We start from the raw sequence: 27,925 nt of genomic DNA on the forward strand, positions 1-27,925 counted from the left end.
AGTATTGAACCATTTTTTCCCTGGATCCCACATGCCTACTGTCTATATGTGTCTGTCTATATATGTCATATGTGTAATGGCATTGAATGTTTGCCTTGTGCATTGTGATCCACCCTGAGTCCCCTTCGGGGTGAGAAGGGTGGAATATAAATACTGTAAATAAATAAATAGTGTGGAGTCCCCGGTGGTGCAGCAGATTAAACTGCTGAGCTGCTTAACTTGCTGACCTAAAGGTCAGTGGTTCGAATTAGGGCAGTGGGATGAGCTCCTGTTAGCCCCAGCTTCTGCCAACGTAGCAGTTTGAAAACATGCAAATGTGAGTAGGTCAATAGGTACTGCTCTGGCAGGAAGGTAATGGTGCTCCACGTAGTCATGCCAGCCACATGACCTTGGAGGTGTCTACAGACAACGCTGGCTCTTTGGCTTAGAAGTTGAGATGAGCACCAACCGCCAGAGTCGGACACGACTAGACTCAATGTCAAGGAAAAACCTTTACTTTGCTAGTGTGTGATTGAGGTAGGAAAATCATCCATTTAATTTCAAAACGGAGCACGCCTGAGCTGTTTGGTAAACCTACTCTTCCAAGCACTTGACATGTTGTTCAGTGGGGTTTCTTGTTTCCCCCATTGACAACTCTCTGTAACGCGGATTGCATTAAGCTCAATGCAACCAGGAAGCCCCGCCCCCCGTGACGTCACGAGGCCATCCTTCTGTCCATTGAACGGCCAGGATTCGACTTTTTAATAGTAAAGCCACTGGGAGCCAGGTCCTCCCCGCCTGCAGTGTACTCTGACCTCCGCCAGAGGCCGCTGTGAGCGCGGCGCTTCCGGCGGGACGAGGCCGCTCTGGTCCTCGGAGGCGTCATATGACCCACCAGGCGGGGAAGCGAGTAGGTGCTGCGCTCGCGGCCAAGGCGGGAGTGACGGAGTCCGGCGAGGGACAGGAGGCCTAGAGTCGCGACCGGGCTGCTGCCACCACAACTCGCACCATCATGCTGGCGTTGTTGTCTCGTCTGCTGGACTGGTTCCGGTCGCTGTTCTGGAAGGAGGAGATGGAGCTGACGCTGGTGGGGCTGCAGTACTCCGGGAAGACCACCTTCGTCAACGTCATCGCGGTGAGACGCGCCCCTTTCCTTCCCTTCCCCATAGAGGCCTCACGAGGAACCCCCAAGCCCTCCCCATTGAACTGCCCTGTCTGTTTTCTCTTTGGTGCCATTACATTAGGGCAGGCAAGGGCCCAGGTTTGCCCATACCTGCATTAGGGCATTTATTCACCATTAATACAGGCCCCCAACTACAATTCCCATGACCCCATAGGATTGATTGAGCCAGTTTAAGGGCAGCCAAAGTTACATTAATTTAATGTAGAAGTGTCCCCAGCAGGGTTTATTTGGACTTAGTGATTTTTCCTGTCATTCTCAATCAATGGGTATTTGTTTACTCCATAGAGTGGTGTCTTGTTCTGATTTACACAGCTGAATAAAATCCCACATTATCTTCTTTGACCTGGAATAAATGGCAGTGTGGCCTTAGATAACCCAGTTTAAAGCAGATATTGTGGGATTTTCTTCCTTGATATTCTGGGTTTTATGGCTGTGTGGAAGGGCCCCTAATCATGTTCTTCCTTAGGGATTCAGGCAGTCACTTAGGGATTCAGGCAGTTGTCCTATCACAATTCTGGATTAAGCAACTTTGCAGAATGGTAGTCCAATTCTTCTATCTTTGGCAGATCTCATGCTCTTTGTGTAACCACACCAATTTTTGGAAACAGTGTCTAGAGCTCTTAATTCATCCCATTTTCTTTGCAGCCTTCTTGAGCTTGATTTTTTGGGACTTTCTTCCTCATCCCAGTGAATCTAAATACTTAACATGCTTGTTTTGCCTTACTCAATTCTCCCTTGACTGGCTGATGAGTTTCTGAGCTTGTTCATCTTTGGAAGAACCCAGGACACCGTATGTTGATAAATGTTATCAGAGCTATATAATGTGAGATCTCTGTGCCATCGGAAAATGATCTAAAGCTACTTCATACAATCCAGGTTGTGAAATGAAATGCATACAGACAATACTCAGAAGCTATTCATTCACCTATGTAAGTCTGGGGTTTTCTTAGAAGGGTGAAAAGTAGCAGCTATTCTTGATAAACCAGTTATTGGTTATATGTTTGTCTCATTTCGAATCTTTGCTATCACCACCTTCTACATTTAGTGGGATGATAGGTACCTACTGACTTCATTGTCTATAAGAGAGTGTATGCTGTTATGCCTTAATATTGTTCTTCTATAGAGATCATGGCAGTCACTTAGCTCCGTCATCTGAATCGTCTTGCTCATGAGGAGCACCCATTGACTTCATGGGAATTAACTTCCAAACAATTCCATGCAATTATATCCATAATCTGGAAGTCCCACGTAATGTACATTATTACAGGTATTCACTATGGATATAGGTTACCATCAGTCATGTATAGACAAAACCAGTTTGAACAAGTGATGTTTTGGGACCACATCTCTCAGAATGCTGACTGTGAATTCGGAAGTTGTAGTCCAAAAATAACATTTTCAGTTTGTGAGTAAACATGTGTTATCCATCAAAAAAAATGCAGATCTCCGATTGTTTTAAGAACAGCTTAGAAAAATGCATTGTGATACAGCACTTTGGAGGCAACTTGTCACATAGTCTTTCATATTCATATATGAGGTGGGCTATCATTCCACAAGCCTTTTCACACATGCAGTTTAGTTCTACCACAAACATTTCCCTCTCATCACTATGTTGTGTATCTGTGGATATAGCAGCAATTCAAATTAGTCATTGGTGAATTAGGGCTCAGTTCTAATAAGACTCCTCACTGAGTATAAAGAGGTTTGGTGACGCCAATGCCCATTAAACAGACCAAGGCAAGGTGAGTTGTATTCAGCTCATTCTTCTGGTAGGTCAACATAGTCTTGTACTTAATGCAGCAACAATAGGAGAGTGTGGTATAGTTCCCACTGCAAATCTATTTAGGAATGGGGGGGAAAGTTCCTCCACGCTAGGCCCAGTTACAGAATGTGACCCTCTCAGTTAGGCCATTAACTTGCTTATAAAAAACTAATAAAAGACTTTGTTGGCATCTTTCTAAATTACCAGTTGTATCTCTATGATAAGCAGAAGATGCTATATTTTCCTGGTTACTATGGTGTGGCAGTATTGCAAGATGTAGGATTGTCACTAGTGTACAGATAAAATCATCAGATTGGGTAAACCAGCACCACCTTCTTAATATTATGAAATTTGGTACACCTACTGCTAATGCACTCACTGCTATAGTACCTTGAGGATACTTTCTGGATACATTTAGTCTTTAATATGCTGGTTTTCTGTAGTATCAATGTTAGGTCTTTGCAAGGATGGATAATATTTCTTGGTTTGTGCTGGCTTGGCAGGCTAGCATAGGGTGTAATGAATTTTGCCTGTTAATATTTCCTTCCTCCTTGCAATCGGGATGTGAAACTTAGGGGCTGTAAAGCTGTTGATATTTTACTGCCTCTGTATGGCAAAGGGTAAGGAAAAAGTCTACTGGATTAAGCAGTTAGTCATACTTGGCCCTAAAAATGATTGCATTTGTAAGTGCTTACATCCATCTTGGGTGATTTAAATATGAATGATTAGATAACTGTTTTGCTGACTGTGGCTAATTTAAATAAGCAAGTATGATATGTGAACTGTCTTACGATCAGATGAATAGCTGAACCAAAATAAATAGGCTATCAGGTTTAAATTGAGTGACTCAATTATATTGGTTGGAGCTTTTTGGGACTTTCACCAGTATAGCTCTGTTACATTGACTTAGGGCATTTTTGCGAGGAGGCAAATAAAGCTGTCCTGCCAGCCCACAATGAGATGCTTGCATAGAATACAGGGCCTTGGCCTGATCTAGAAAGATAACATTTTGAACAATAATATTCATCATAATGTTTAGGATAATACAGGTGCATTCTTAAGAAATTCTGATAGTACATTCTTGCTTTGTAATCTGAAACATGTGAAAGAAAGTGGGATGTGCATGTGAAGTAGACCAAATGAGGATGAAATAAAGTAATCCCTTGCTGAAGAGAGAAACAAATAAAGCCAAACAGTGTGAAATGTTTGTATGAATACAGCCAGTCTACAAGATATGAAGAAGATAGGTTCTGTAGGTTTGGAACTGTTCCCTTGTTCTTTCCCTATTTGCCCTGATTTTACCTATGGATCTTTCGGAGCTCTTGCACTAGTCACCCTCTGCTGAATGTAGCAATCAACGCTCAGGCTTTTAAAGTAACTGTTATGTTGTTTATACCTTTGTTATATTGTTTTAAATTACTGTTTTAATTACTGTTGTATGTAATGCTATGTTGTTTTTGGGCTAGTCCCTGTTTTTAACCACCCCAAGTCCCTTCGGGGAGATGGAGGTGGGATACGAGAATAAAGTTATTATTATTTGTTCTTAGGTTGCATTTGTTTGTAAGTCGGAACAGGTATCAGTGTTTTTGACTGTGCTGTGACCTGCCTTGAGGAGAGGCTGGTAAGAAATAAAATTATTATTATAGTAGCTTTTGATAGCATAGGGAAGAGTTAGCATGCCTATGGTGTTTGTTTTGCTGTCTGCGCCCCTGTTCTGAAGATTTCACTTTCGGTCCCTGTGAGAATTGGATTTGAAAAAATGTGGCTTGTTGTGGAAACAAGGATTCGTGAGAAAGCTGCAATTGAGATATCGTTTTCCTGTGACAACTCTTTCAGGAGTGAATTTCCCTTCCAGCGGGTAGATTTCTTTCATTTCCTGTTGTCTCACATTTGTTTGTAACTACGAGTCTTCTCGGGGACTGTCTGTAGATGGTTGTTTAGTTGGTGGGCATGGCTATATTTAGTGCTACTCTAGGGCAATATGTGCCAAAGAGCACACACATTTACAAAATGGGGGTAGAAGGGGAATGATAGGGCTAATTGCTCTGTTTGGTCTGAATGCTATATATGGCTTCTTCTTGGGATTAGTGAATACACTGACTATGTTACTGTGTAAATTCAGTATCACACTAGCTGACGTCCACTACCGTGATGTAACTTAATTTCCCTCATTTGCCAAATGCAATCTTCTGCATTTCCAAAACCTGCTGCAGAGGATTTCCCATCAATTCACATACAAAGACCTTTACTGTATAGTCATAATTCTTAAGACATAGATTGTGATAAGTAAACACATGAGGAAGAATCAACAACTATAAAGTTGTGTAGCTTCCCATCTCCCAGCTGCTTTAGAAATAAATGCATTTTGAATTTGTGCTTGAACATGCGTTTCCACATGATCAATGCATGAACAGGTGAGCAATCCCCAAGAAGGGTCTGCCATGCATGGTTGTCATGAGATCACATTAATCAAAGACACTGTAAACAGAGCTTCCCCAGCCAGTTTTAAATTCAGTTTGTACCAAGTAAGGCAGTCCTTAAAGTACTGGGGTGCTCAGCCACGCAGCATTTCCTTGATGGTACAATTCTTACCTCTTGATGAAGCTATCAGTGCACAGGCAGCAGCAGTTTGGATTGTTTTCAAGGAAGCTTTCTTTCGAGCTTGTTGCAGTTGTGGAGTAAAATACCAGGTTAGGGTATTGCTCTGTGATTATTTTTTGATATAATTATTTCTTGAAGAGAAAACTTCATGGGTTTAGCTTTCTTTCAGAGTTATATTTACAAACTATAACAAAATTACTTCTGTTTTTCAGGTTAATTACTGTCTCGGTTTAGCTTGTTATATATGGATTCCAAGTTAAATATGAGCCAACAATGTCATGCAGTGCCTAAAAAAGCCAATGGGATTTTGGCCTGCATAAATAAGAGCATAGTTCCTAGATCCAGGGAAGTCATGCTACCCCTCTGTTCTATCTTGATTAGATCACACCTGGAATATTGTGTCAAATTCTAGATACTGCAATTTAAGGGAGATGTTGACAAGCTGGAATGTGTCCAGAGGAGGGCAACTAAAATGATCAAGGGCTTGGAGAACAAGCCCTATGAGGAGTGACTTAAAAGGCTGGGCATGTTTAGCCTACAGAAGAGAAGGCTGAGAGGAGACATGATAGCCTTGTATAAATATGTGAGGGGAAGTCATAGGGAGGAGGGAGCAAGCTTATTTTCTGCCACCCTGAAGACTAGGATGCAGAACAATGGCTTCAAACTACAGGAAAGGAGATTCCACCTGAACATTAGGAAGAACTTCCTCACTGTGAGGTTTGTTCAGCAGTGGAACTCTCTGCCTTGGAGTGTGGTGGAGGCTCCTTTGGAGGCTTTTAAGCAGAGGCTAGAGGTTCTTTGACTGCAGTTTTCCTGCATTTTGGGAGGGGGTTGGAGACTGGATGGCCTACGAGGTCTCTTCGAACTCTATGATTCTATGTGTTACCATTGGAGGACAATTTCACTCTAAATAAAAGTATTTTGTTCTTACTGGAAAATAAAACTGGGGAGAACTTGACTGTGACAAAAACCGCTGCCTCAATGGGAAATTGTTATTGTTCTTTTTGAAAACTGAGTTTTAGTTAATGAAATTATTTCAACATCTTATAGAAAAAATGCATCCTCTCTCTCATTAGAGAAGTATTGGCATATTATAGCCTGATATAGGCTGACATAAAATAGAATGAAGTGCATTAAATATTAGAAACCTTTAACTGTTTTTAAGAGCAGTGTCCCAAGAGTCCTAAGAGCAGTGGTTAGCTATATAGGCATGTTAAAGCACTAGGCATCTTTCAAATCATGATTAAAACTTCCTGTGTGAGACATAATAAGCAGTGTATACCTCCATCTCATGAGTTATGTATATGTGTTCTTTACAGTGGGATACATGTAGCAAGGTGGGAAACAACTAGCCTTTATTTTTATGTTGACAAATCCATGAAAGGATAGTTTGTACAATTCTTGTTTGTATAATTGTGCTGGTCATACATTGGGCTACTTTTGATTTTTCCACATACTTATTTAATGCACAAAATGTATTCTTGCTTGTCTGAATGTTGCATCCATTCATACAGTGTTTTGCATGAACAATGTAATTAAAAGCTTAAGTCGTCCTTAGGGTAAGTACCATTTATGAAGATGCATTAGTTCTACTATTTGAAATTGTGTGACTTATTGTTAATTTTTTCATCCATCTCCACACCTATAGGTGTGAAAGTTGCTAATATGTATGACTGCAAGATTGTTTGTATCAACCACTAGTTCTCACCCTGTGGATCCCCAGATGTTTTGACCTTCAACTCCCAGAAATCCTAACAGCTGGTAAACTAGCTGGGATTTCTGGGAGTTGTGGGCCAAAACAGCTGGGGACCCATAGATTGAGAATCATTGTTTAAACAAAAGGGTTTTGTTAGTTTTAATGTTAAAGTTCAGTGGGTTCTCTATGTTGTTGTCACTTGGGCTATATTTTGGTGATGATATACAGTCCATCATGCAGAAGTTGCAATTGATCAATCTGCTTGTGTGCACATGCACTTTCAGGTTGTCTATTGACTTGTAGCAATCACATGAATTCTTAGATAAGGAAAATTCAGATGTGATTTTGCCAGTCTCTTCCTCTGAAATATAGTGTACAGCAAACAGAAACTTTTCACCTCTCCCAAACATATTTTTCCTCAGACTTTCAACTGAGTACCAACTTTTCCATCAGTAATCTTGTGGGTGTTGATTTGGATTTAACCACTGCTCTCTGTATTCTTTGAATTTAGCCCAGAAATGATGATGGCTGCAATCATATAAGTCTTCAAAGAATATGTTCATGTGAATACAGTGTTTCTGAATAGACATATATATGGCTGCCACCCAGGTACCTGAGATAGAGATGACTATGGTCCTGGCACCAATGCGACTTTCCCTGTTAATGGCTTGCTCTCAGTGTTCCTCTTTCAGAGCAAGGTATTTTGAGCTAGGTGTATATTGAGAAAAAAAGCACATATACCCCAAAAGCTTCTAGGATTGCCTCAGCCATAATGCTTTCCTCTTTGGAAGGAGCCCATCATGCCAAGATGTTTTGGGCTTGTGAACTCTCTGGACATTTTTGCTTGGACTTATTAGCATCAAGACAAGTATGCCACCCTTTATTTGCTCGGAGGGATCACTTGTGGACTTGTCTGAAGGAAGTGAGTAGTGGAAAGTGTGGTCCACTGGCTTTTGCCACCTCAGGATTTGCCACCTCAGATGAGACCCTCAACTTGAATCCCTGGCACTGGGGATTGCCCTGTAAAAGCTGTATGTGGGCTTGTCAAAGGTCTGCAATTTTTCTCAAGGACAAAATTAACTTCCCTCAAGTAATCATTGTGTGAGTTTGACAATGGTTTAATCATACCAAGTGCTCTTTTGATTGATATCAATGGAGCAAAGCTGGTTTAAATGCAGGCATGCTGAGGCTAAGTGCTTTGCACTGTGTTCCTAAGCCTTTCAGATGAGCTGTATTGCATAGAGGAGGCTATTATCCAATTATCTATCCAGCCAGATCATGACTTGTTTTCCAGACAGACGTAACAATAGCATGACTCATGAATGATGATCTAATGAAGCTGAAGTCTAGATTTCTCCCAAGATTCTGGTCAATAAATCAAAACTTGGGCTATTGAAGACTGCTTGGTTATGTTTTATTTCTAAGCAAAAACATGGATGTAACAAAGTAATAGATTATCATGTTCTTTGGGAGTGCCCAGATATGTCAATCCATTAAAACATTTTAATTGAAAACAAAATAAAGTGGAACATGGCATATCTTTACATATTGTTAGTGGTAATTGACTGGCAATGGGTGCTAATTTGTTGTTATATGCCTTGAGGTCATTTTTGATTTATGGCAACTCTAAGATGAACTTATTATGAAGCTTCCTTGGCACAATTTATTTAGAGGAGGCTTACCTTTGCCTTACTTTGGAGTTAAGAGAATGTGATTTTTCCCTCGATCACTCTGGAGTGGTCTAGTGCTTAAGCCACTACACATGCTGGCTCTCTGGATGTTACTTCACTTTTCACAAATGTACTAGTGCAGCAGCTTGGACTAGTCTAAACACTCAGACTCAAATTGAGAACCAGAGATGTGTTACGAATTAAAATAGGACTGTGAAACTTTTCCAAGAACAGTACATATCTACTGTGTAGCCTTAAGAGGCTTTGAACGGTTTGTGACTGACGCAATATATGAACAAGTTGTGGTTGGGATAAATATGCAAAAAGAAATAAGAGTGTGGCTTTGTAGGAGCAGCATGACAACTCTTTTGATCTTACAAAAAGTAGTTACAATGCTACATATTTGTATAAGTTCATTTCATTTGCAAATAAGCCAAAACTACTTCCTAATCTAAAGCTAAATATTTACAGTTCATAATATATACACAGTATATTATACATAAACACACAGAGAGAGACATACATACACACCCGTGTATATAAAATAAACAAATTTATATAAAATAAATATAATACTATATTTATAAAATTAATATTTACATATATGCAGAGTAAACTTTTGTTTGCCTGCATGAACATATGATTGGCATTGTGGCATCTTGGTTGTATTGGGGAAAAACAGCCCTCCTGGATGTGTCTATATGACTGGCCGCACACAGTCAGATGAAGGATTTTTTCCAAGCGTGAGATATCCTGATCTTGTATCTATTACTCATCTACACAGTTATTTATACCCAAGTGACTTTTTTATTTGTGTGCAAAAGGATACATGTGAGAAATTTATGTATGCAAAGGGATGCATCTGAGGAAGTAGATTTAGTCTACGAAAGCGTATTCTACCAACCTTGTTCCCTCATTCTTTACGGTGCTACAAGATGGTTTTGTATACTGATATTCCAGACTGACATGCCCATATCTTTAGTTTCTTATTTATGGTAAGAAAAACACCACTTGTTCTAGATATCTAGAAAGATTATATGGTGAGTTGCCTGTACTATATGGTAATGATGAGAAATCTTGAGGCAATTCTATTGAACTGCTGACTCAAAGGCTAAAGATTTTGGAGGAAGTTCTGAACAATTTGTAGTGGCTGGCTAACATTTCTTGACTTGTTTTTAGAGATGTCCTGCTAATATACACAAGAGTGAAGAATAGTTCTGCAACTTGAACTATGATGCTCCCTTTAGGTGTGACAAAGGGAATGTGTGGTAAACAGATTCCTTCCCCTGAATCCCCACCCGTATCATATTTGTACCTTGCACCAGAAAAACAAATAAAATTCACACAAAGTGCTCAAGATAAATGCTTTAATGCAGATGTAATTCCCCGTAATGATGGCCCATTGATCTGTAATTGGTTGCCAGTTTTGTGCATCTGTGTATCTAAGTATGCTGCCTCAAAATGTGGTGGAGTCTCCTCTGGAAGTTTTTAGGCAGAGGCTGGATGGTCATCTCTTGGGGGTGCTTTTATTGTGTTTTCTTGCATGGCAGGAGGTTGAACTGGATGGCCCTTGGGTTCTTTTCCAGCTCTGTGATTCTATGAAATTTGACCTCTGACAAGCACCTCAGTACTTAAGTTTGTGGATCCAGACTCAAAATTATCCACTGATTTCTCTGCATTGCTTTTATTTCCCATAATGATTTGCTTTGGGCCATTTATTGTTCAGGAGAATTCAAAAGGAAAAGCAAGATCCGGTTTTTCAGAATGGTAGGCCCATGGTGAAAGGTCACACAACTTGTTAGGAGGAAAGGCTGGAAGAGGATCGATGTCTCTGTGCTTCTATGAAGTGGAAGATGTTTATACGGTGTAGATTTCATTAGCTCTGAAAGCAAATGCTGGTATGTTTATGCTTCAGTCAATCAGCTGACATTGTTCATCAATGTCACTACAACTCCTTGAGCAGCATGTGTTGATCACCAGTCATGCCTTTTATGCTTGCTGAATTTGAAATACGTACAGAAGAGCATGATTGCACTAACAGTAACCAGAAAGGACAGCACTGACCTGCCTGGTTTTATCACTGTGGTTTGTGTGTGTAGTAATTTTAGGAATTCTGACACTTTTCTTCTTAAGAGTTGAAAGTCTTCAGCTTTCAGAGACCTACATCTGAGAAGATGTGGGAGTTAAATGGAACTGAGGTTCTATATTGATCTCCAAGTAGATCAGGCTATATCAGTCTAGTATGTGATCTGGGTCAGTCTAGGTAACCTGGAATTTTGGAATCTGTAGGCATGGAGGAACACATAATGATGGTTTGTGCAATGTTGAAATGGGATGGACAGCGTAACAATTACCCTATGAGAAAAGATTAAAATGTTTGGTTCTATGTAGCTTGGAAAAAGGTGAATAAGGGGGGAGCATGATAGTAACATTCAAAATTAAGTGTGGTATGGAATAAATACATGGGGGACGGTGTATCTTCCTAGATGCCAGAAGCTGAGGTTATCTATTTCACTAATTGATCTGATTTTTAAGACAGATAAAAGGAAATTCTTCCTACAGCAAGTGGTTAAAATTGGATTTCTCTGCCTCAAGGACCAGTTAAGAATAATAATAATAATAATAATAATAATAATAATAATAATAATAATAATAATAATAATAATACTTTATTCTTATATCCCACCCCATCTCCCCTAGGGGACTTGGGGCAGCTTACAAAGGGACCACACCCAACAGTATAATAAAATACAACAGTAAAAACAATTCATAGTTATGTCTATCCATTAAAAAATTCAAGTCATTTCCTAGCGGATTTTTTGGAAAGATTTTTTAGAGTAGATATGCTTTTGGCTCCCTCTGAGGCTGAAAGATTGTAATTTGCCTGAGGTCACTCAATATCCATGGTTGAGCCAGGATTTGAGCCCTGGTTTCCAGAGTTGCAGCCCAGTGCTCAAACCATTTTCAGCCCGTTGCTCAAACCATGAAGAGTAGGGTTATCTATGGCTTCTTGTCACGATAGCCCATATAACCTGTAGTAACAGAAGCATTGCACTTCTACATATTAGCTGTTGGGGAGTGTGAAAACTACAGTGCATTTGCTGTTATGGTTATATGGAGGACTTCCCATAAAGCAGTGGTTCCCAACCTTTGGACCTCAAAGATTTTTTGGACTTCAACTGCCAGAAATCCCAGTCAGTTTAACAGCTGTTAAGAACTGTGGGACTTGAAGTCCAAAAACACCTGGAGGCCCAAAGGTTGGGAACCACTGCTATAAAGTGATTGGGAACAGGGTGAACAAGTCAAAGGCCCAGGTAGGTCTTTGATCCATCAAAGAGTAGTCTATGATCCTCAAACATTGATCTTCCCGATATTTTGGGTTTAGGCCCAGAATTCCTGATCATTGAGCAAGCTGGCTAGGACTAGTGGGAGCTGAAATTCAAAACACCCGGAATAGATAATGTATAATAACTATTTTTAGGCTTTGTCTTGGGAGATACAAATGTGAATCCTCATTTTATGATGAAGCTCTCTAGATTATCTTGGGGCATTCACTATCCTTCAAACAACCTTCTAGATTGGTTATAAGAATAATAAATTCTCTTTAGTAGCAATCAGCGATCATAAAAGATGTATAAAACCATGTATATTTCCTTGAATTCCTTGGGGGAGTAAAGGATGTGAAATCTTGGTTTATTTAAGGAATTAACCTGTTATAATGATTTCTCTTCTTTACTTGTTTTGATGATAAACGAATGGCATTATTTATCTAAGGTAACTTTTGTGCAGATATACATATATGTAGGTACACTCCTACATTGTACAGTTTCACTCTTACTTGGGTGTATCTGCTTGTTACTTCAAGCATCATTCTCAACAAAATTTAGATATGACTACACTGCAATCTCACTCTTCTAACGCAGAGCTTAACTTCTGCGTACAATAACTACTTTTACATTAGATTGTGGACGCTTTGCTGTCCTTCACATCTGCTGAAAAATTGCCCTCATTAATTTACTTAGGTGTTGCCTAGCTTCTTTCAAGCCCATAAGAAATAGGGGAGTGGCTGGATCTCGATGCTTATAACCCTCATAGGCCTGTTAAGATCAGAATGCCCCACTGATGCAATAAGTATCATGTACAAGAGTTCAAACAGTAGTGATAGCATAATGAAATATTGCAAAAATAATGCTCTCTTTCTTGTACTGTAATTATTATCATTGAAAAAATTTGGTATGTTCTAGAGAGTAAAATCTCTAGATGTATGCCCCCAGAATTCTCAGGGGATAAAGTTTACCTGATTACACCAGCTGTAACCATCATCTGGAGTAGGGTAAGCTGGTGACTTTCAGTGAGACTCCTTGCAACCACTGTGTCTCCATTTGGATCTATTTTAGCACATTTGTAGGTACTGGATAGTTACATGAGTAGATGGTTGTATACAGGACTTTATTACATGGAGGAGACCAAGGTTCAAATTCCTTATCCAGCTCTATCCTTGGACAAAGTTTCTTTTCTTTGTTTACACTCTTACCTCATGGGAAGTTATCATGTTTGCCAGCCAGTACAAGTATCCTGCAGAACAGTCAATAAAGTTCTATGTAATAGTGAAGGATTTTAGAACTATGGCTTGTAAACAATATTATTCTCCTTTCAAGTAGCTACATGTACATAAAATGTCTCATCTGCTATTTAGGGGTTAAATCTTAAGATCATAGGTTTTTCCATTTTAATCTAGGTAGATGCTGCATAAATGCTCCATGTTTCCCAGATGTCCATCTCAGGTACATATCTGATGGTTATGTGATGAGATTTGAGTAGTGAAGCAATGGCAGAATTACATTGAATTATTTATTTATTTATTTATTATTTCAGCAATCCCATTTGCAGAGGTATATGCAACAGACAGGACACTTGCCTTCCAGAATAACCCTGCCTTCACTTTGACAGCTAGTTTTTTATTGTGTCAGGAGCGACTTGAGAACATACTGCAAGTCACTTCTTTTTTTTAATAATAATTTTATTGATATTTTCTTACAGTGGTAGTATTTAAAAACTAAGGGATAAGAAAGGATAAAAATTGGGGAGGGTAATGGGGGAAGGGTGTGATGGGTGGGTATGGGAAGTGGGTAGAGGGTGAAGAAAAGGAAAAAATTCAGGTTTTTTTGCGGGGGGGGGGTGTCAGTTGTTGACTTCCGTTCTCATGCTTCAAGGTCCTAAAAATCTTTTAGAAAATCTCTCTTGTTCATTTGGCATCTCCAGTTCATTCTTTCTGCATGTTAGTCCCTTATAAGTGCGTTTTCATTATTGTTAAGTAATAACATTCATTTTTTATTTTTTCATGAATTCTTTTACTGGTATCCAATCTGTTGCTTTTTTCAGAATTCCCTGCATATCTTTAGCTGATAGGTTAATCTATCCATATTCATAACTATCCACATTCACAACATCTAGATTTTTCACCATCCAGTCCTCTGTTGTTGGGGTTTCCTTGTTCTTCCATTTCTTGCGTATATAATTCTCGCTGCTTTCACCAAATAGTTAAATAAAATGTCTTTATTCTTTTCTGTTTCAAAGTATTATACATACTAGGCAAAATTCCAGTTTCATTTCTATTTTGATTGTTAGGATTGTCTCTATTTTTGGTGGATCATTCTCCAGTAGTTTGCAGCTGTCTTACATGTCCACCACATGTGGAAAAAGATCCCACATGTGAGCCACATTTCCAACACTTTTCTTTTACATTATTGAAACATTTAGCCAATTTTTGAGGAGTGATATACCACTGGTATATCATCTTATACCAGTTCTCCTTTAAGTTGAAAGAGTAGGTAAAGGTAAAGGTTTCCCCTGACGTTAAGTCCAGTCATGTCTGACTCTGGGGGTTGGTGCTCATCTCCATTTGTAACCTCCAAGGTCATGTGGCCGGCATGACTGCATGGAGCGCCATTACCTTCCCGCAGGAGCGGTACCTATTAATCTAGTCACATTGGCATGTTTTCAATCTGCTAGGTTGGCAGGAGCTGGGGCTAACAGCGGCCGCTCACGCCGCTCCCGGGGTTTGAACCTGGGACCTTTTGGTCTCCAGCTCAGTGCTTTAACACACTTCGCCACCGGGGCTCCATTGAAAGAGTACGTATATTTTAGTTTTTTGTTCCAGCATTTTTCCCAGTCTTCCATTTGGATCAGGTGTCCAATATTTCGGGCCCATTTTATCATACATTCTTTCACTGTTTCTGTTTCTGTGGACCACAGGAGCAACAACTTGTATATCTTTGTAATTTCCTTCTTGTCTAATTGCATTATTTTATCCCAGCTTGATTCTTTTGTCATGAAACCTAATTTCCTGTCCTTATTAAAGTATTCCTTTAATTGTCTGTATTGAAACCAGGAGACATTTGTGTACATCTTATATCACTGCAAGTCACTTCTGATGTGAGAGAATTGGCTGTGTACAGGGACATTGCCCAGGGGACGTCCAAATGTGTTACTGGGAGGCTTCTCTCATGTCCCTGCCAGCTAGAGCTGACAGATGGGAGCTCACTCCATCTCTTCGATTTGAACCTGCAACCTTCAGGTAAATAACCCAACCCAGATTAGCAGTTCACAAGGGTTTGATCCATTGTGCCTCTGTGGCTCCTAGCTCGGTGAAGCTTAACATTTTCTAACACTTTAGCTAGTGACTTTGCAGTCAGCAGCACCAAAAAAGTCCCCAACGTAGTGATTTTTTTCACAATTAATCAAGCAAACTTTATTTATTTTTATTGAATTTATGTCTCATCTTTCTTCCAAGATAGGATTCTTAACAACGGTCCCATGTATTTAAAATACTTTATATACAATTAAATAGCTTATTTTGTCATGATCGTATCATTTCATCACCACACAGCATTAGAAATCCAGTTAGCCTTCCATATTTGACATGTTTGGTGGCTCAAGACACCTTGTGACAGTGGGAAAACCATGAATATAGGCCCTCTTCTTGTAACTTGATAGAACATTTCTCTAGGTATTTGTAATTTCTCTGGCGTGATTCTCTGGTCAATTTCCTCCAGGAGTAATAATTATTACTTGGAGGGAAATCAGAATCATCAGCACCATCATTATCCCTGGAGGAGAATCAGAATCCTTCTGAATCACACTGGAGGACTTACAAATGCCTAGACAGAATATATTTTGTCAGTCCCATATAGGGCAACAGTGGAGGTGGTGGCAAATACAGCAGTCTGATTATTTAACCTGCAAATTTGGAAGGACAGCTGTACATATATTTATACACTACAGTATAGGATTTTCTTTCCAGTATTCATTGCCTGCAATGTAATAGGATCATATTTCTATTAAATGTTTCTATCTGCTTTGTATGTTTCAGTGTATTACAGAGGTGACTGACTATAAACTTAAGAACAACAGACTTCTTAATTGTGAATATGGGGTATGCTTTGTAATTGAGCTTCTTATTTGGTTGTACTTGTGGAAAAAGGTCATTGGGTAGTTGGATTGCTATTGAGTTGTTTGCTGTGTTGGTTGTGTATTTCCATACAGCTATTTGGGTTTTCTTTTTCTGTGGTAGGCAGAACATCAGTGTCCCCTGATAGACACATTAGTCACAACTGTGATGTCCATATATTTCAAGTACAGTTTCATATTCTTATTTCCCTCGTGGAATGCCTATACTTGTGTCAATAGATTTAGATTCTCAAACTATTGATTTTTTAAAATCTTAGTCAGATTGTGAAGTATGTCTAAAAAAAACCGTTCTGCTAAATTCAGAGGGAAACCAGATGGGGATATTACACTATAAATGCTGGCTGTATGTGATGCAGTAGGCATTTTTTTAAAAAAGCAATCCATATAACATATTACTTGTCCTTATTTTTTTGTCCTCATTTAGGCATGAAGATGTGTATCCTATTACAATAGAATGTGGATATTTATCCACTGAAAAATGGAATGGCACTATCACTTTCAGTCATCAAATCAAAATTTTTATCACTTCCAGTATTCTGCAGTATATCCCATATTTTACAAGTGATGCTGTTTGCTCTCATCACTTTTTTGCTTCTATTAAAAACTCTGTGATGAGGGGAATGCTATGAAGATAGTGGAAGGAGGACTTTTCTCTGAGAAGATTCGAAAAAGGCTTCTCCTTTCTCTCAGATTTAATTGTAAGGGGATTTTTACTGGCAGACCCCACGTCACTGAAGAAATTGTGGAAGTAGCTTTCCTTCAAAGCATCAGATTAGGAACAATTCTGTTATGATGTACAAAATTATGAAAAAGGAAGTATTCATGCAAAAATAAATTTCAAGCAGATAAATGTAAGCTTGTTTCTATTGTAGTACATAACACCTTCTTCCAGCTCTGAAGTGCTTTTTTCACCTTATGGCTAGGAGAAAATAAGCTTCTTCCAATTTCAAAATCTTTAGACTTGCTCTTTCTATACTCTTGAGTGTTTTGAAAAACCAGAACAACAACATTTTAGATTTTAATGTTTTTTACAAGAAAATATGCATGGTGATATCATTGCATAACCCCAAATGTTCTGGAGTTTGCTTTCATTCTCTCCTAAAAGTATGTCATGAAATTATGTCAGGTGTCTTACTGCATAGTGCATCAAGGATAGCAGGAACCCTTTAAAAAAGAAATCTGTGAGCAATCTCTGTCCTTGTCTCTGAAACCCAGGAAAGATTCCTCCTGGACAAAGTGGGAACAAACCATTTTTACTATATTCTCCTATAGTCATGTTGTTCCTGAGGGTTACTCCAACCTTTCAGACCATCTTCTCAGAAAAGTCAAAGGGTAGTTATGAATGACTCACACTTCCTCAACCTTTTTCAAACTGGCTTCAAAGCAAGATATGGAGTTGAATGGAGTAAAGAGTAATATTGTAATCCCAGCATCGGCTCTAGCTAAATATAAATTAATTGCTTTGTGTAATAATTATGTGAAGTATGAGCTTTAAAATACATATATGGATACGTATTTCAGAAATCAAATTACACTGTATAACAAATTTGAAAAGAAAATATCTTCCTGGTTTGTTTCCTGTTTAATTGTGTGGTACTTACTTTGAAAGTGGTTTTTACACTCCAAAAACTTCGTTTTTGTGGCTGCCACAAACTATGTTGAATTAGTTATATTCATTGAAAAACTAGCAAAATGTGCAATTTAGTAAACTTTTCCCATTATTTTATGATAAACCAGTTAGGAAATGACATTTGTAACCCAGGATCAAAAATTATGTTACATAGTGTTATAGGTCTCAAGCTGCTTGTTACTAACATCTTGGATATGTTTAAAATTTTATATAATGTGACTTTATTTTGTAATGGTATCTGCTTTTATATGAATTGTTGTTTTGTACACTATTTTTAGGCATTGAATTTTTTCCTATTTATTGTAAGTTGCCTTGATTCCCCCCCCCCCCCCCGGGAGAAAGGCGGGGTAAAAATGATGTATGTAAATAAATAAATAAATAAATAAACATGGTCATGAGGTGTCAGGGTCACAAGTGTAGATTTTTAACTCATGTCTTCTCAGACTTTTTGCATTGGTTAAACAGAAGTGATAATGCTGTAAAGCTGGCAAACCGCAGAATGAGGAATGGAAAGAAATGTCCACAGTCTCATTCCATGGCAGAATAGAGATGGATTCATTTTGTAAATTTAGCAACATATATGTATGGCTAATTCAATCCTTATTTCCATTAATTTAAATTTCTGAAAATATACCGTAGTTAATTTTTACGATTTGTAATGCTGATTCTTACTTTGTCCTGTGCCCTTTTCATGCTTGTGAATGAAATTTTTAGATAACTGAAATATGATACCTGTCCCAAAGGTAGCCTGAATTGAACTCTTCTTGCAAATACATGTTAATACACTGACAGGTGACTTCTACTGTGGCTAGAACCGACTTCTGGAGACTGCATCATGGCTTTGTGGAGGACCTGTGTTAGTTCTTGCTCTGATAAATTTTAGCCTGTAGCTCAGAGCTTTCCATACATTTCATATTGAAGTCGCACCTTTTAAACATGCATCATTTCGCAACACAGTAATTTAGTTTTACTGGCAAACCGGAGATTAAACCAACCCTTTATAAGAGAAATGGACACATACATAAATTGTAATAATGAAATGCATGGGGACACAACATAACACATGAAAACCTTTCATTTATATATTAAAAATATATGATTTTAAGGTAATAACATACATTTCTAAGATTTTTGTCATTTTTTATGTTTGCATGACAAGTCTACATGCTGTTACTGACACCTAAATGTACTGTGTCACACCATTTGGAAAGTTCTGCTGTAGCTTTTATGATAGCATCACAACAAATGCTATGGAGAGCATATAGTTATACAGCACCAAGAATGTTATCTTTCCCCAAGATTAAACATTTTTCCCTACTGAAATATTTGCCCTGTTTTAACAGCAAAAGTCTTTCTAGCTAGAAATGTTAGCTTTACAGAAATTTTGAAGCCACAGAAATCTATTTCCTACAACCATTTTATGTCAAACTGTCTGTCTGTCTGTCTGTCTACACACACACATACACACACACATACCTCCTAAAGTAACAGACATTTCTGTGTTTCTTTCAAAAAATGTGCAAGAATGGATTTGCTCTTAAAAGTTCCAAAAAGGGTTTTCAAAGGTGTTTTTTCCCACTCACATCCTCCCCTGCAGAGACCTTCATATTTGTTTGTGGCTGCAAATAGTCACCATCTCACTTTCCTAGATCAGCTAGAACTTAACCAGGTAGAGATTGGGGATCAGGTCTGACAGAATTCATAGCTACATGATTTTCTCTACAACTATCAGAAGCACAGTGACTGTGCTCTGTTTTCTTTAATCTAAATCAGCAGATGTCTTGGTTGACAAGTCAAATTGTGTATAAAGGACTACATCTAAGGCTTCCCTTATGCTCCATGTAGGTGGTGGAAAGGAGTGAATCAAACTGCAGCCTATGGGCTCTGAAGCCATTGCTTCATTTTATATTGAAGTGCCATGATACACATTATTTCCTGTGGCAGCATTACATTTGTTAAAACTTGCTTGACATTTCAGGTTTGTACACATCTTGAAGTAGACTTTCCAGTTTAATATCAGGAAATTTTGCAATTTGTTACCAGTGTGGCTTCCCATGGAGTGCAGAAGCAATACAGGTTCTTCAAGGTGCCATCCTGCTGCAACAGGGACTTTGGAGTATATTTTGAGCTGATAACCAATTTCCAGAATATGACATTTGGACCTAAGTCGGCTATTGAAAATGATTATTAGGTCTGTCATACTTGATTTCAAACCCTTCCCATGCTATTTTCATTAACCAATGATATTTCTGAGTCAATGCACATGATACAGTATTTTTCAAGCAAATCTTCTCTTCTCCCTCCCCTGCCTGCCTCCATTTTAAGAGTTTCATGGCCTTGCATGTGATACTTGCTCACTAGCTATTTGAACTGTATGCTTTGTCCCTCAGAAAAGGACCGTAGGAAGTAGCATGAAATCTTGCTTTAGCAGTGTACAACTTGGGTGTTCTCTGGCATTTTCAGTCATGCTTTCTTATATTGGAAGGAAAATAATATGTTGTTAAAAAGCTAATTGCATTGCTTGAGAGATCCTCTGTTGTCTTGCTAATGGCTGTCTCATTTTCCTCTCCCCAGTCAGGTCAGTTCAGTGAAGATATGATTCCTACAGTGGGCTTCAACATGCGGAAGGTTACCAAGGGTAACGTTACAATAAAGGTACGTATTTTCATTTTTGTGAAGGCTAATGCATTGAACTGTAACAAGCTCTTTAAGAACTGATGAAAGGAGCTCAAGCTAAGCCCAGAAAGAATAATGAGATTCCTCTTTCTGGTTTCAGTGACCTGCTCCTCATTCATTTATATTATCTGTTAGGCTTCAAGCACTTGTGAGAGCACTGCACACAATACATGGAGTGCAGGGAACATAAAAGGTATTGACCTTTGTCTTTACAAGTCATGACCCTTCAATTAGCATAAATAATTAGTCTATTTTTTTAACAAGACCTCATCTAAAAGCAAGTCTTTGGACATTATCACATGCGGATGATAATACAGGTTTTTAAGCTCCACAACTACAAGAGAATCACTTCCCATCACAAGATGTCATTCCACAAACACCTCAAACCGATCTGCAACTCATATTGAAAGAATAGTTTTCCAAAAAGGAGGAACTCTGTTTTTAGGTGGCCAAAAGGGCTTTTAATCTGTGTTAAAAGTATTTTCAGGTATGCAGTACATTCAAAAATGCTTCCCAAACATCCTATCCTGGACTTGGAGGTGGTGATGGGCTGGAGAGAAAGTCTTCCCCTGAAGATTGTAAGAGTCGGGCAGACTTGTATAGGGGGTGTGGGCTGATTTTGACCTAAGCTTTATAGGCCAGACCAAGCATTTTGAATATTACTGTTCATTGTGATTCATTTACATTGCTTAGAGAATTCAGAAACGAACAGTTGTTGATGTTTTTGGACAGGATCTGTCATCTTACAGTAGAAGTAATGACAACAGGAGAGCTGCTATGTTGTTCCTCTTCTCAGACATCTTCAGTTTCCAGATCTATTGAATTATCTTTATGATTTGATATTCAGCCTTCAAATAATCTCTCCTTCCTTTGTTTAAAGATCTGGGATATAGGAGGACAGCCAAGATTCCGAAGTATGTGGGAACGCTATTGCAGAGGAGTAAATGCTATTGTGTAAGTGTGAACATCTTGGGGTTACTTAGAGAATTTACTCTAAACTGTTGAGCAATGTCAAGGTTTGCTCAATACAAACCTGAAATTATGAAGTACTGTAGTGTACATTGCACCTGTGAGTCAAGAACAAGCTTTAGTCAGTTCTGATCTCCAATTTCAGGTTGAATTGTTTGAAACAAAGCACAGTATGTGCTAATCATGTTTCTTCTGGTTTGGACAAAATAACAAACTAAAATAAAACAAAATCTTTCAAATTTATGTTCACATGAAAGGAGGAGGAAGGACTCACTGCCACTTCTTTTTATTGTGCTGCATGTGACATCTGCACAAATCTAGTAGAGGTGTTTAAAAAAACTCAAACATCTATGGCCGTCTGCTTTACATGTAAACATTGTAGGCTGCATAACCACAGTATCTTAATATCTACAAATTCTTGACTGCTGTTTCTGGACTTGAAAGTAGCTCAAACAGTGTAGGCTTGGAAATAATCTTAATATTTTTACTGAGTACAAAACAGTCTATGATAAGAAAAGGGAAATACTAAATTTGTAAGTTGCAAAGCTACAGGAGCCCCGGTGGCGAAGTGTGTTACAACCTCTGAGGATGCCTGCCATAGATGTGGGCGACATGTCAGGAGATAATACTTCTGGAACATGGCCATACAGCCCAGAAAACATACAACAACCCTGTGATCCCAGCCATGAAAGCCTTCAACAACACATCTACACTACAGTTGTTCACCATCTATGAGACAGAATGCTGGCCAACAACAAAGAAACACGAACAAGCCCTTAGCACAATGGAAATGGAAATGCTGAGATGGACACTTGTCTTGACATTTTTGACCGTGTGCCAAATGATGACATAAAAGCGATCAGAAATAAAATGCAAAAAGCAAGTTTACGGTGGTATGGCCATGTCATGAAAAAGAGCCAACATCAGTAGCACAAACAGCACTACATTTGGAGATTACAAGCCGACAACCACGTGGACGGCCAAAGAAAAGATGGATGGACACCATTAATGGAGACATGTGTGCTGCCAGCCTGAGACCTGAGAATGCCCAAAACAAAGCACTGTGGAAACGATAGTCACAATGCTAATGCTTCCATTGGGAAAATAGCTTAGAAAGGAAGAGGAAGAAGAAGAAGTCATCCTCATCACTACAGAACCTCTAGTGATTGAGGGAAGATGTATATTTTACTTTGATTTGGAAAGAGTATATTGCATTAACATTTAATGTCTCCAAACCTGGTTACTAAAACACATTCTTTTTAATAGGTATATGGTAGATGCTGCAGATCGTGAAAAGATAGAAGCTTCTAGGAATGAGCTGCACAATCTACTAGACAAACCGCAATTACAAGGAATTCCTGTGAGTAGTATACCTCTGGTTCTGCATATAGTTATTATGGAGAAAAGAGCCAAAATATCTTTGAAAGAAGAAACTTGACCTTGTGTTATTTATTTATTTATTTATTTACAACATTTATGCCCCGCCCTTCTCACCCACACCTACTTTCCATTTCTTCTGGCTCTGTCTATTCCACATTGATAAACATGTCTTTGATGGGTAGTCAGTCTCATAAAGTTATTAAATTGTGCCTATTTACTTAAATGAAACTGATTTTTAATTAATTAATTCAATATTTCTACCTGTCCTGTCCCAACTATGGAAATACCTTTAAAAACAGGTATAACCAGTGAAGTGTCTTTGAAAACAGTATAAAATGCTTAATTTAAAGTCAAGACAAAAATGCAGTCCAGTTAGAAGCTTTTCTCTCTCCAAGGTACATAACAAATGCAGTATCCTTGGACTGTTGTAATATGAGATGTGGTTTGCTTATTGATGGTGCTGTAGTATGAGCTGGCCACGACATAATTAGATCTGTAGTCCAGGTTTGTCTTGTTCTACAAAAAAGGTTAAAAATATAAATAGTGTGAGGATGTGGGTTGCCTCTCAATATAGTGCAGCCTAGAGCAGCGTACTGATATTTTTCATTTATTAGTTCTCGACTAAGGTCTGGCCACTGCTGGTTTTAAGTTAATCATTTAGTTCAGGATGGACAACTATAGTGGAAATGGAGGCCAATTTTAGTCTCACAGACACATGGCGGGCAACACTTTTCCATTTTACTTGGCTGGGTGTGTGTGTGTGTGTGTATGTATGTTTGCAATAAAGGGCTTTGGGGCAGCCTGCAGTTTTCTCATCTCTTATCTAGATATGACATCATTACATTTTACTTCTTTCACGTGACTGCTTTGTTTGCTCTGTATGCGTGGTTTACAAGAAAATGGTTTATATTTTGTGTTACTTGATAGTTTTAACTGTTGCCTTCCAAAGATTAGCAGGATAAATGCATTATTTTGACTTTTTCAGGTTTTAGTACTTGGAAACAAGAGAGATCTCCCTAATGCTTTGGATGAGAAGCAACTTATTGAAAAAATGTAAGTGATTTTATTAAGAAAATATTTATTAAGATGCTCTGTGCCAAGTTTTCCTACTCCAAATGTAATTTTGCTAATCCATAAACCTATTGCAGTGGCCAGTTTCACATGGCCATGTGGCTCTTTAGAAGAAAGGGATGAGCGCTCTCATAGATTAGATGTAATTATTCTTATTAATTGTACTAAGGATTAGTATGCCTTCAGATTAAGCAGGATGCTGTCAGTTGTTACCAACTTGGCTTCTGTGTGTTTTTCTCTTCCAGGAATTTGGCTGCTATTCAAGACAGAGAAATCTGTTGCTACTCCATTTCCTGCAAGGAAAAGGACAATATAGGTAATTACATTTCAGAAAAGCCAGCTGACATGGATGGTGTGAAATTGGATTTGTACTAGGGTTCTGCTTTCAGTGATTTCGCTTTGCTTTCAGGCATTTAGCAGAATTTTGCTGGCATGTGCCCTAATAATACATTTTCTCAGAACTTGTTCTGGGTTTGTATATAGCACATTGTTTGTGGAACTAAAATTCACATGTGTTATTTGGGACTCACCCATGTTACTTTAAAAGACTTTCTTCTCTAGGAATTTATTAGGTCCTCTAAGGAGGGACTATGCTAACATCCAGCAAAAACATACCATAGAATTGTCCGGAGGTCCTAAAAAATTCATAGAGATACCTCAGCTATACCTCAGATGTGGGTTGATGAAACTACAGGTACGGTTCCTGCAGGTATGGAGGACGAACTGCATCTTGTTTGAATACCTCACATAAATCTCATAGTGGGAAAGATCTTACTTTCCTAATGCAGTTTCTAATGTGACAGAAGTATTCATCCTTGGAAACAAATACCATTGAATCCAGTGCAGCCTGTGCCCAGATAAATACACAGTCAGATGCACCCAATTACATAAGCTGATTACATTTTTCTTTATTGTTAGTAGCTTTGTTGCGAAAACAGCTTTTGGTCAAATGCGTTACATAGTTCGAAATGCTTCTATTAATTGAGAAAGTCCTCTACTATAGAAATGCAAGCTATTGCAAGTAGATGAAGGAGCTTGCTACAGAAAGCCCTGTGTAATGAAAGCAAGGCACCAGAGTATCAGAGTAACATCTACCTGTCCAGCAATATGAATTGGAACTTGGCTTCCCCTATTAACCAATCTGAGAACAGTCTTTCCATTTTATTTTTTTGCCTTGCTTTCTTGTGCAAGTAGTAATAGTTAAGGAACAAACACATATTGTGTGAGCTTTAACATCTAGAACCTATCCAGAATGTCTGCTGAGATGGTTAGAGGTATTTTCAGAACTGGATTATACTCAAATAACATCAGTCTGCCTCTAGATGTGTAGAGCTGAGTTTATGTTTTATTTTTATGTTTGATATTTTAGGCAGTGAAATAACTTGAAGATGAATGATCAATTTTTATTTTTTCCCTAGATATCACACTTCAGTGGCTTATTCAGCATTCAAAATCTAGAAGAAGCTGAAAAACTTACAGATAATTCCCCAGTTGGCCATATTCTCAATTGTCTACTCCCTCCATGATGAAATATTATCTAGGATAGTTCTCCTGTATCCAAGGAATTGCCTTTTTTCACAGTTCATGCCTCCATGTGCACTGCTGAATGACTTATATTCCTATTTCTGTCAAAAAAATGGATAGCGTTGTCATGAGTTGTGCAAATGTTTTTATTAAGTTCATCTCAAAACAGTGGCAGCGGGTGTCCCCTCTTCATGAAAGTTATTATTAAATCAAAGGTTGTCTGCTCTAACCTTCCTGAGCCAGGTTTTTATATTTGATTTTCAGAAAGCTAATTTAATTCTTGTATTTAGTGGCTCTTTGGAAGAGGCTTACACAGGGCAGCATGAGGGTATGGGCACTGTGTGTTGTACTTATATAAAGCTTTTCAAACACTTTAAATGGGATACTAACTTTTCTCTCAGATGCATGTGATGTGTATTGTTAAAAAATGGTTTGCAATGGAAAGTACCAGGCACTATAGATATTAAATCACTAAATTATCCTGATTTCTCATGTTATATTCACCCAGTGAATTAGAAAATGTCAGTTGTCAACTTTTTTGTATCTGTGCAGGCCATTGCTGAGGAGTTTATACATACTGATGTTCTTGAGGGGGAAGTAGGGAACAAGAGTACTTCAAAATATTGCTTTCAGTAATGTTAATTACACAAGCAGGGAAAAAGTGAAATAACCCAAGTCTAGACAAACAATCATGCCATGTTCCTTGAAATGCTTTGCAAAGTTTGTATGGCTGCATGACACTCCTGGTGTCACACTGGCCTCCGGCACAAAATATCACTCTCTGACTTGTCCTTCTGCTAATGGAATAGTTGTGCACAGTTGCATTTGGTGCTAGAAAACGCCTAGGCTATTGTGACAACTCTAGGCTTGCCTGCTTTTCTAAGTGTGATATCATGTAGAAAATCCACAGACTGTGAAATGTTAAAACAATGTCCTGGAGCACAAAATAATCAATGAACTGATTGTGTTTCTTGGTCAGCTTTTACAGCATAGTGGCGTGTGAACTATAAAAAAAGACAACCCTGTAACACTACTTTTGTAGCTCTACTTTCTTGGCAGTGCCAACATCTTAAAGGGACAGACTTGATGAGCCTGGTTTTGTTCATTCAAATAATGTTAACGTTGTCCACAGTACTCATACAAATATACTGAGTAGCTGCTTGTGTTGCCTCAAACTGGGTTGTTTTTTTTTAAGGCAAATCATTTGCATGCACTTTGAGGCTACATTTTTTAGTCTTTGTATCCATTGGGTACATTTTGGGGCTTGTTCATATACATACAATCTACTATGAAATTGTCTCTTGAAGATTAACATCTCTTACCACAGTAGGAATCATGAAATCCTGTAGATGTCATTGGACTGCAGCTCACAACATTCATCATCCTATTTACGCTTACTTAAGCCTGCTGGAAGTTACAGTCAAACATAATCTGGGGGCTGCTTCATTCTCATTCTTATACTAGACTTAACACTGCTGTACATTTTTGTTCCCTATCTAAGTATTCTTCTAGTCTTATGCAGAAATTCTGATGTTAATTTGAGGTTCTCTGCAAAACAAAGAGTCATGCCTTTACAAAACAGTGCACAGAATATTTTGTAAAAGTGTGAACCAGTTCTGTTTGGGAAAAGCAAAGCAGGATAATGCTGCAGCTGAAGGCCTTGCCCAGTGGAATGCATTTAAAGCATTGCAGAAATAATGTGTGAGACTTGTACAGTGAGCTATTGGACCAAGTTAACCAATGTGCCCTGGGACAGCCGATTTTGATTTATATACTGCCATGGCCTTACAGTTCCCCTATAAATTATTGCATTGTTGCACAGACATGAGCGTGGTCTCCATTTATACATTGAGCTTGCAATTTTAATTTATCATGTCTTGGTGCTGTAGAGACGGTTCAGTGACTTGCTGTAGTAGTTGTAGTTCACTTTGGACAGCTACACTTAACTAGAGCATTTCTGCCTGTGCCTCAAAAGGAATTGAAGGAAACTGATCTGGGATGTCTTTACTTTTCCTGTGGGAACCAAACTACGGTTTAGGTGACCGGCTTGTTGTGTAATTTAGTGTACTGAAGAGTTTTTGTGTATACTTCATCGCTTTCAGCATTTTGACATTCAAAAACCACTACCAACTTTTTAATCTGTGCATTAATCTTGGCATGTGAAAAACTTATACATTTACCAAACTTTGTAAATATGTGAATTTTTTTATTTAGGTGGATTGCATTTTGTTGGTTTACTGCTGGTTAGCTTATCCAATAAACTTAAGTTTTCAGGGTCATCTTGGCATCTTATATCTAGTTTGACTTTACATGG

General features: G+C 38.4%; 1 protein-coding gene and 1 long non-coding RNA gene across 2 annotated transcripts; one reads left to right on the forward strand and one right to left on the reverse strand.

Moving 5' to 3' along the window:
• The first annotated feature begins 850 nt into the window (after nucleotides 1–850).
• On the forward strand, nucleotides 851–27,890 carry arl8b (ADP ribosylation factor like GTPase 8B). Its single transcript, XM_003217785.4, has 7 exons — nucleotides 851–1,114; nucleotides 20,566–20,646; nucleotides 21,548–21,621; nucleotides 22,903–22,996; nucleotides 24,002–24,069; nucleotides 24,333–24,403; nucleotides 25,506–27,890. The coding sequence occupies exons 1-7, from the start codon at nucleotides 992–994 to the stop codon at nucleotides 25,553–25,555; spliced, it is 561 nt and encodes a 186-aa protein (XP_003217833.1). The 5' UTR covers nucleotides 851–991; the 3' UTR covers nucleotides 25,556–27,890.
• On the reverse strand, nucleotides 23,082–24,379 carry LOC134296005 (uncharacterized). Its single transcript, XR_010002555.1, has 2 exons — nucleotides 24,301–24,379; nucleotides 23,082–23,532 (listed from the first exon to the last, which is right to left on the reverse strand). It is a non-coding gene; the product is annotated as an uncharacterized LOC134296005 (long non-coding RNA).
• Nucleotides 27,891–27,925: the final 35 nt, after the last annotated feature.

The sequence above is a fragment of the Anolis carolinensis genome, chromosome 2, assembly GCF_035594765.1.
Source record: "Anolis carolinensis isolate JA03-04 chromosome 2, rAnoCar3.1.pri, whole genome shotgun sequence".
In the NCBI taxonomy this organism is placed as follows: domain Eukaryota; kingdom Metazoa; phylum Chordata; class Lepidosauria; order Squamata; family Dactyloidae; genus Anolis; species Anolis carolinensis.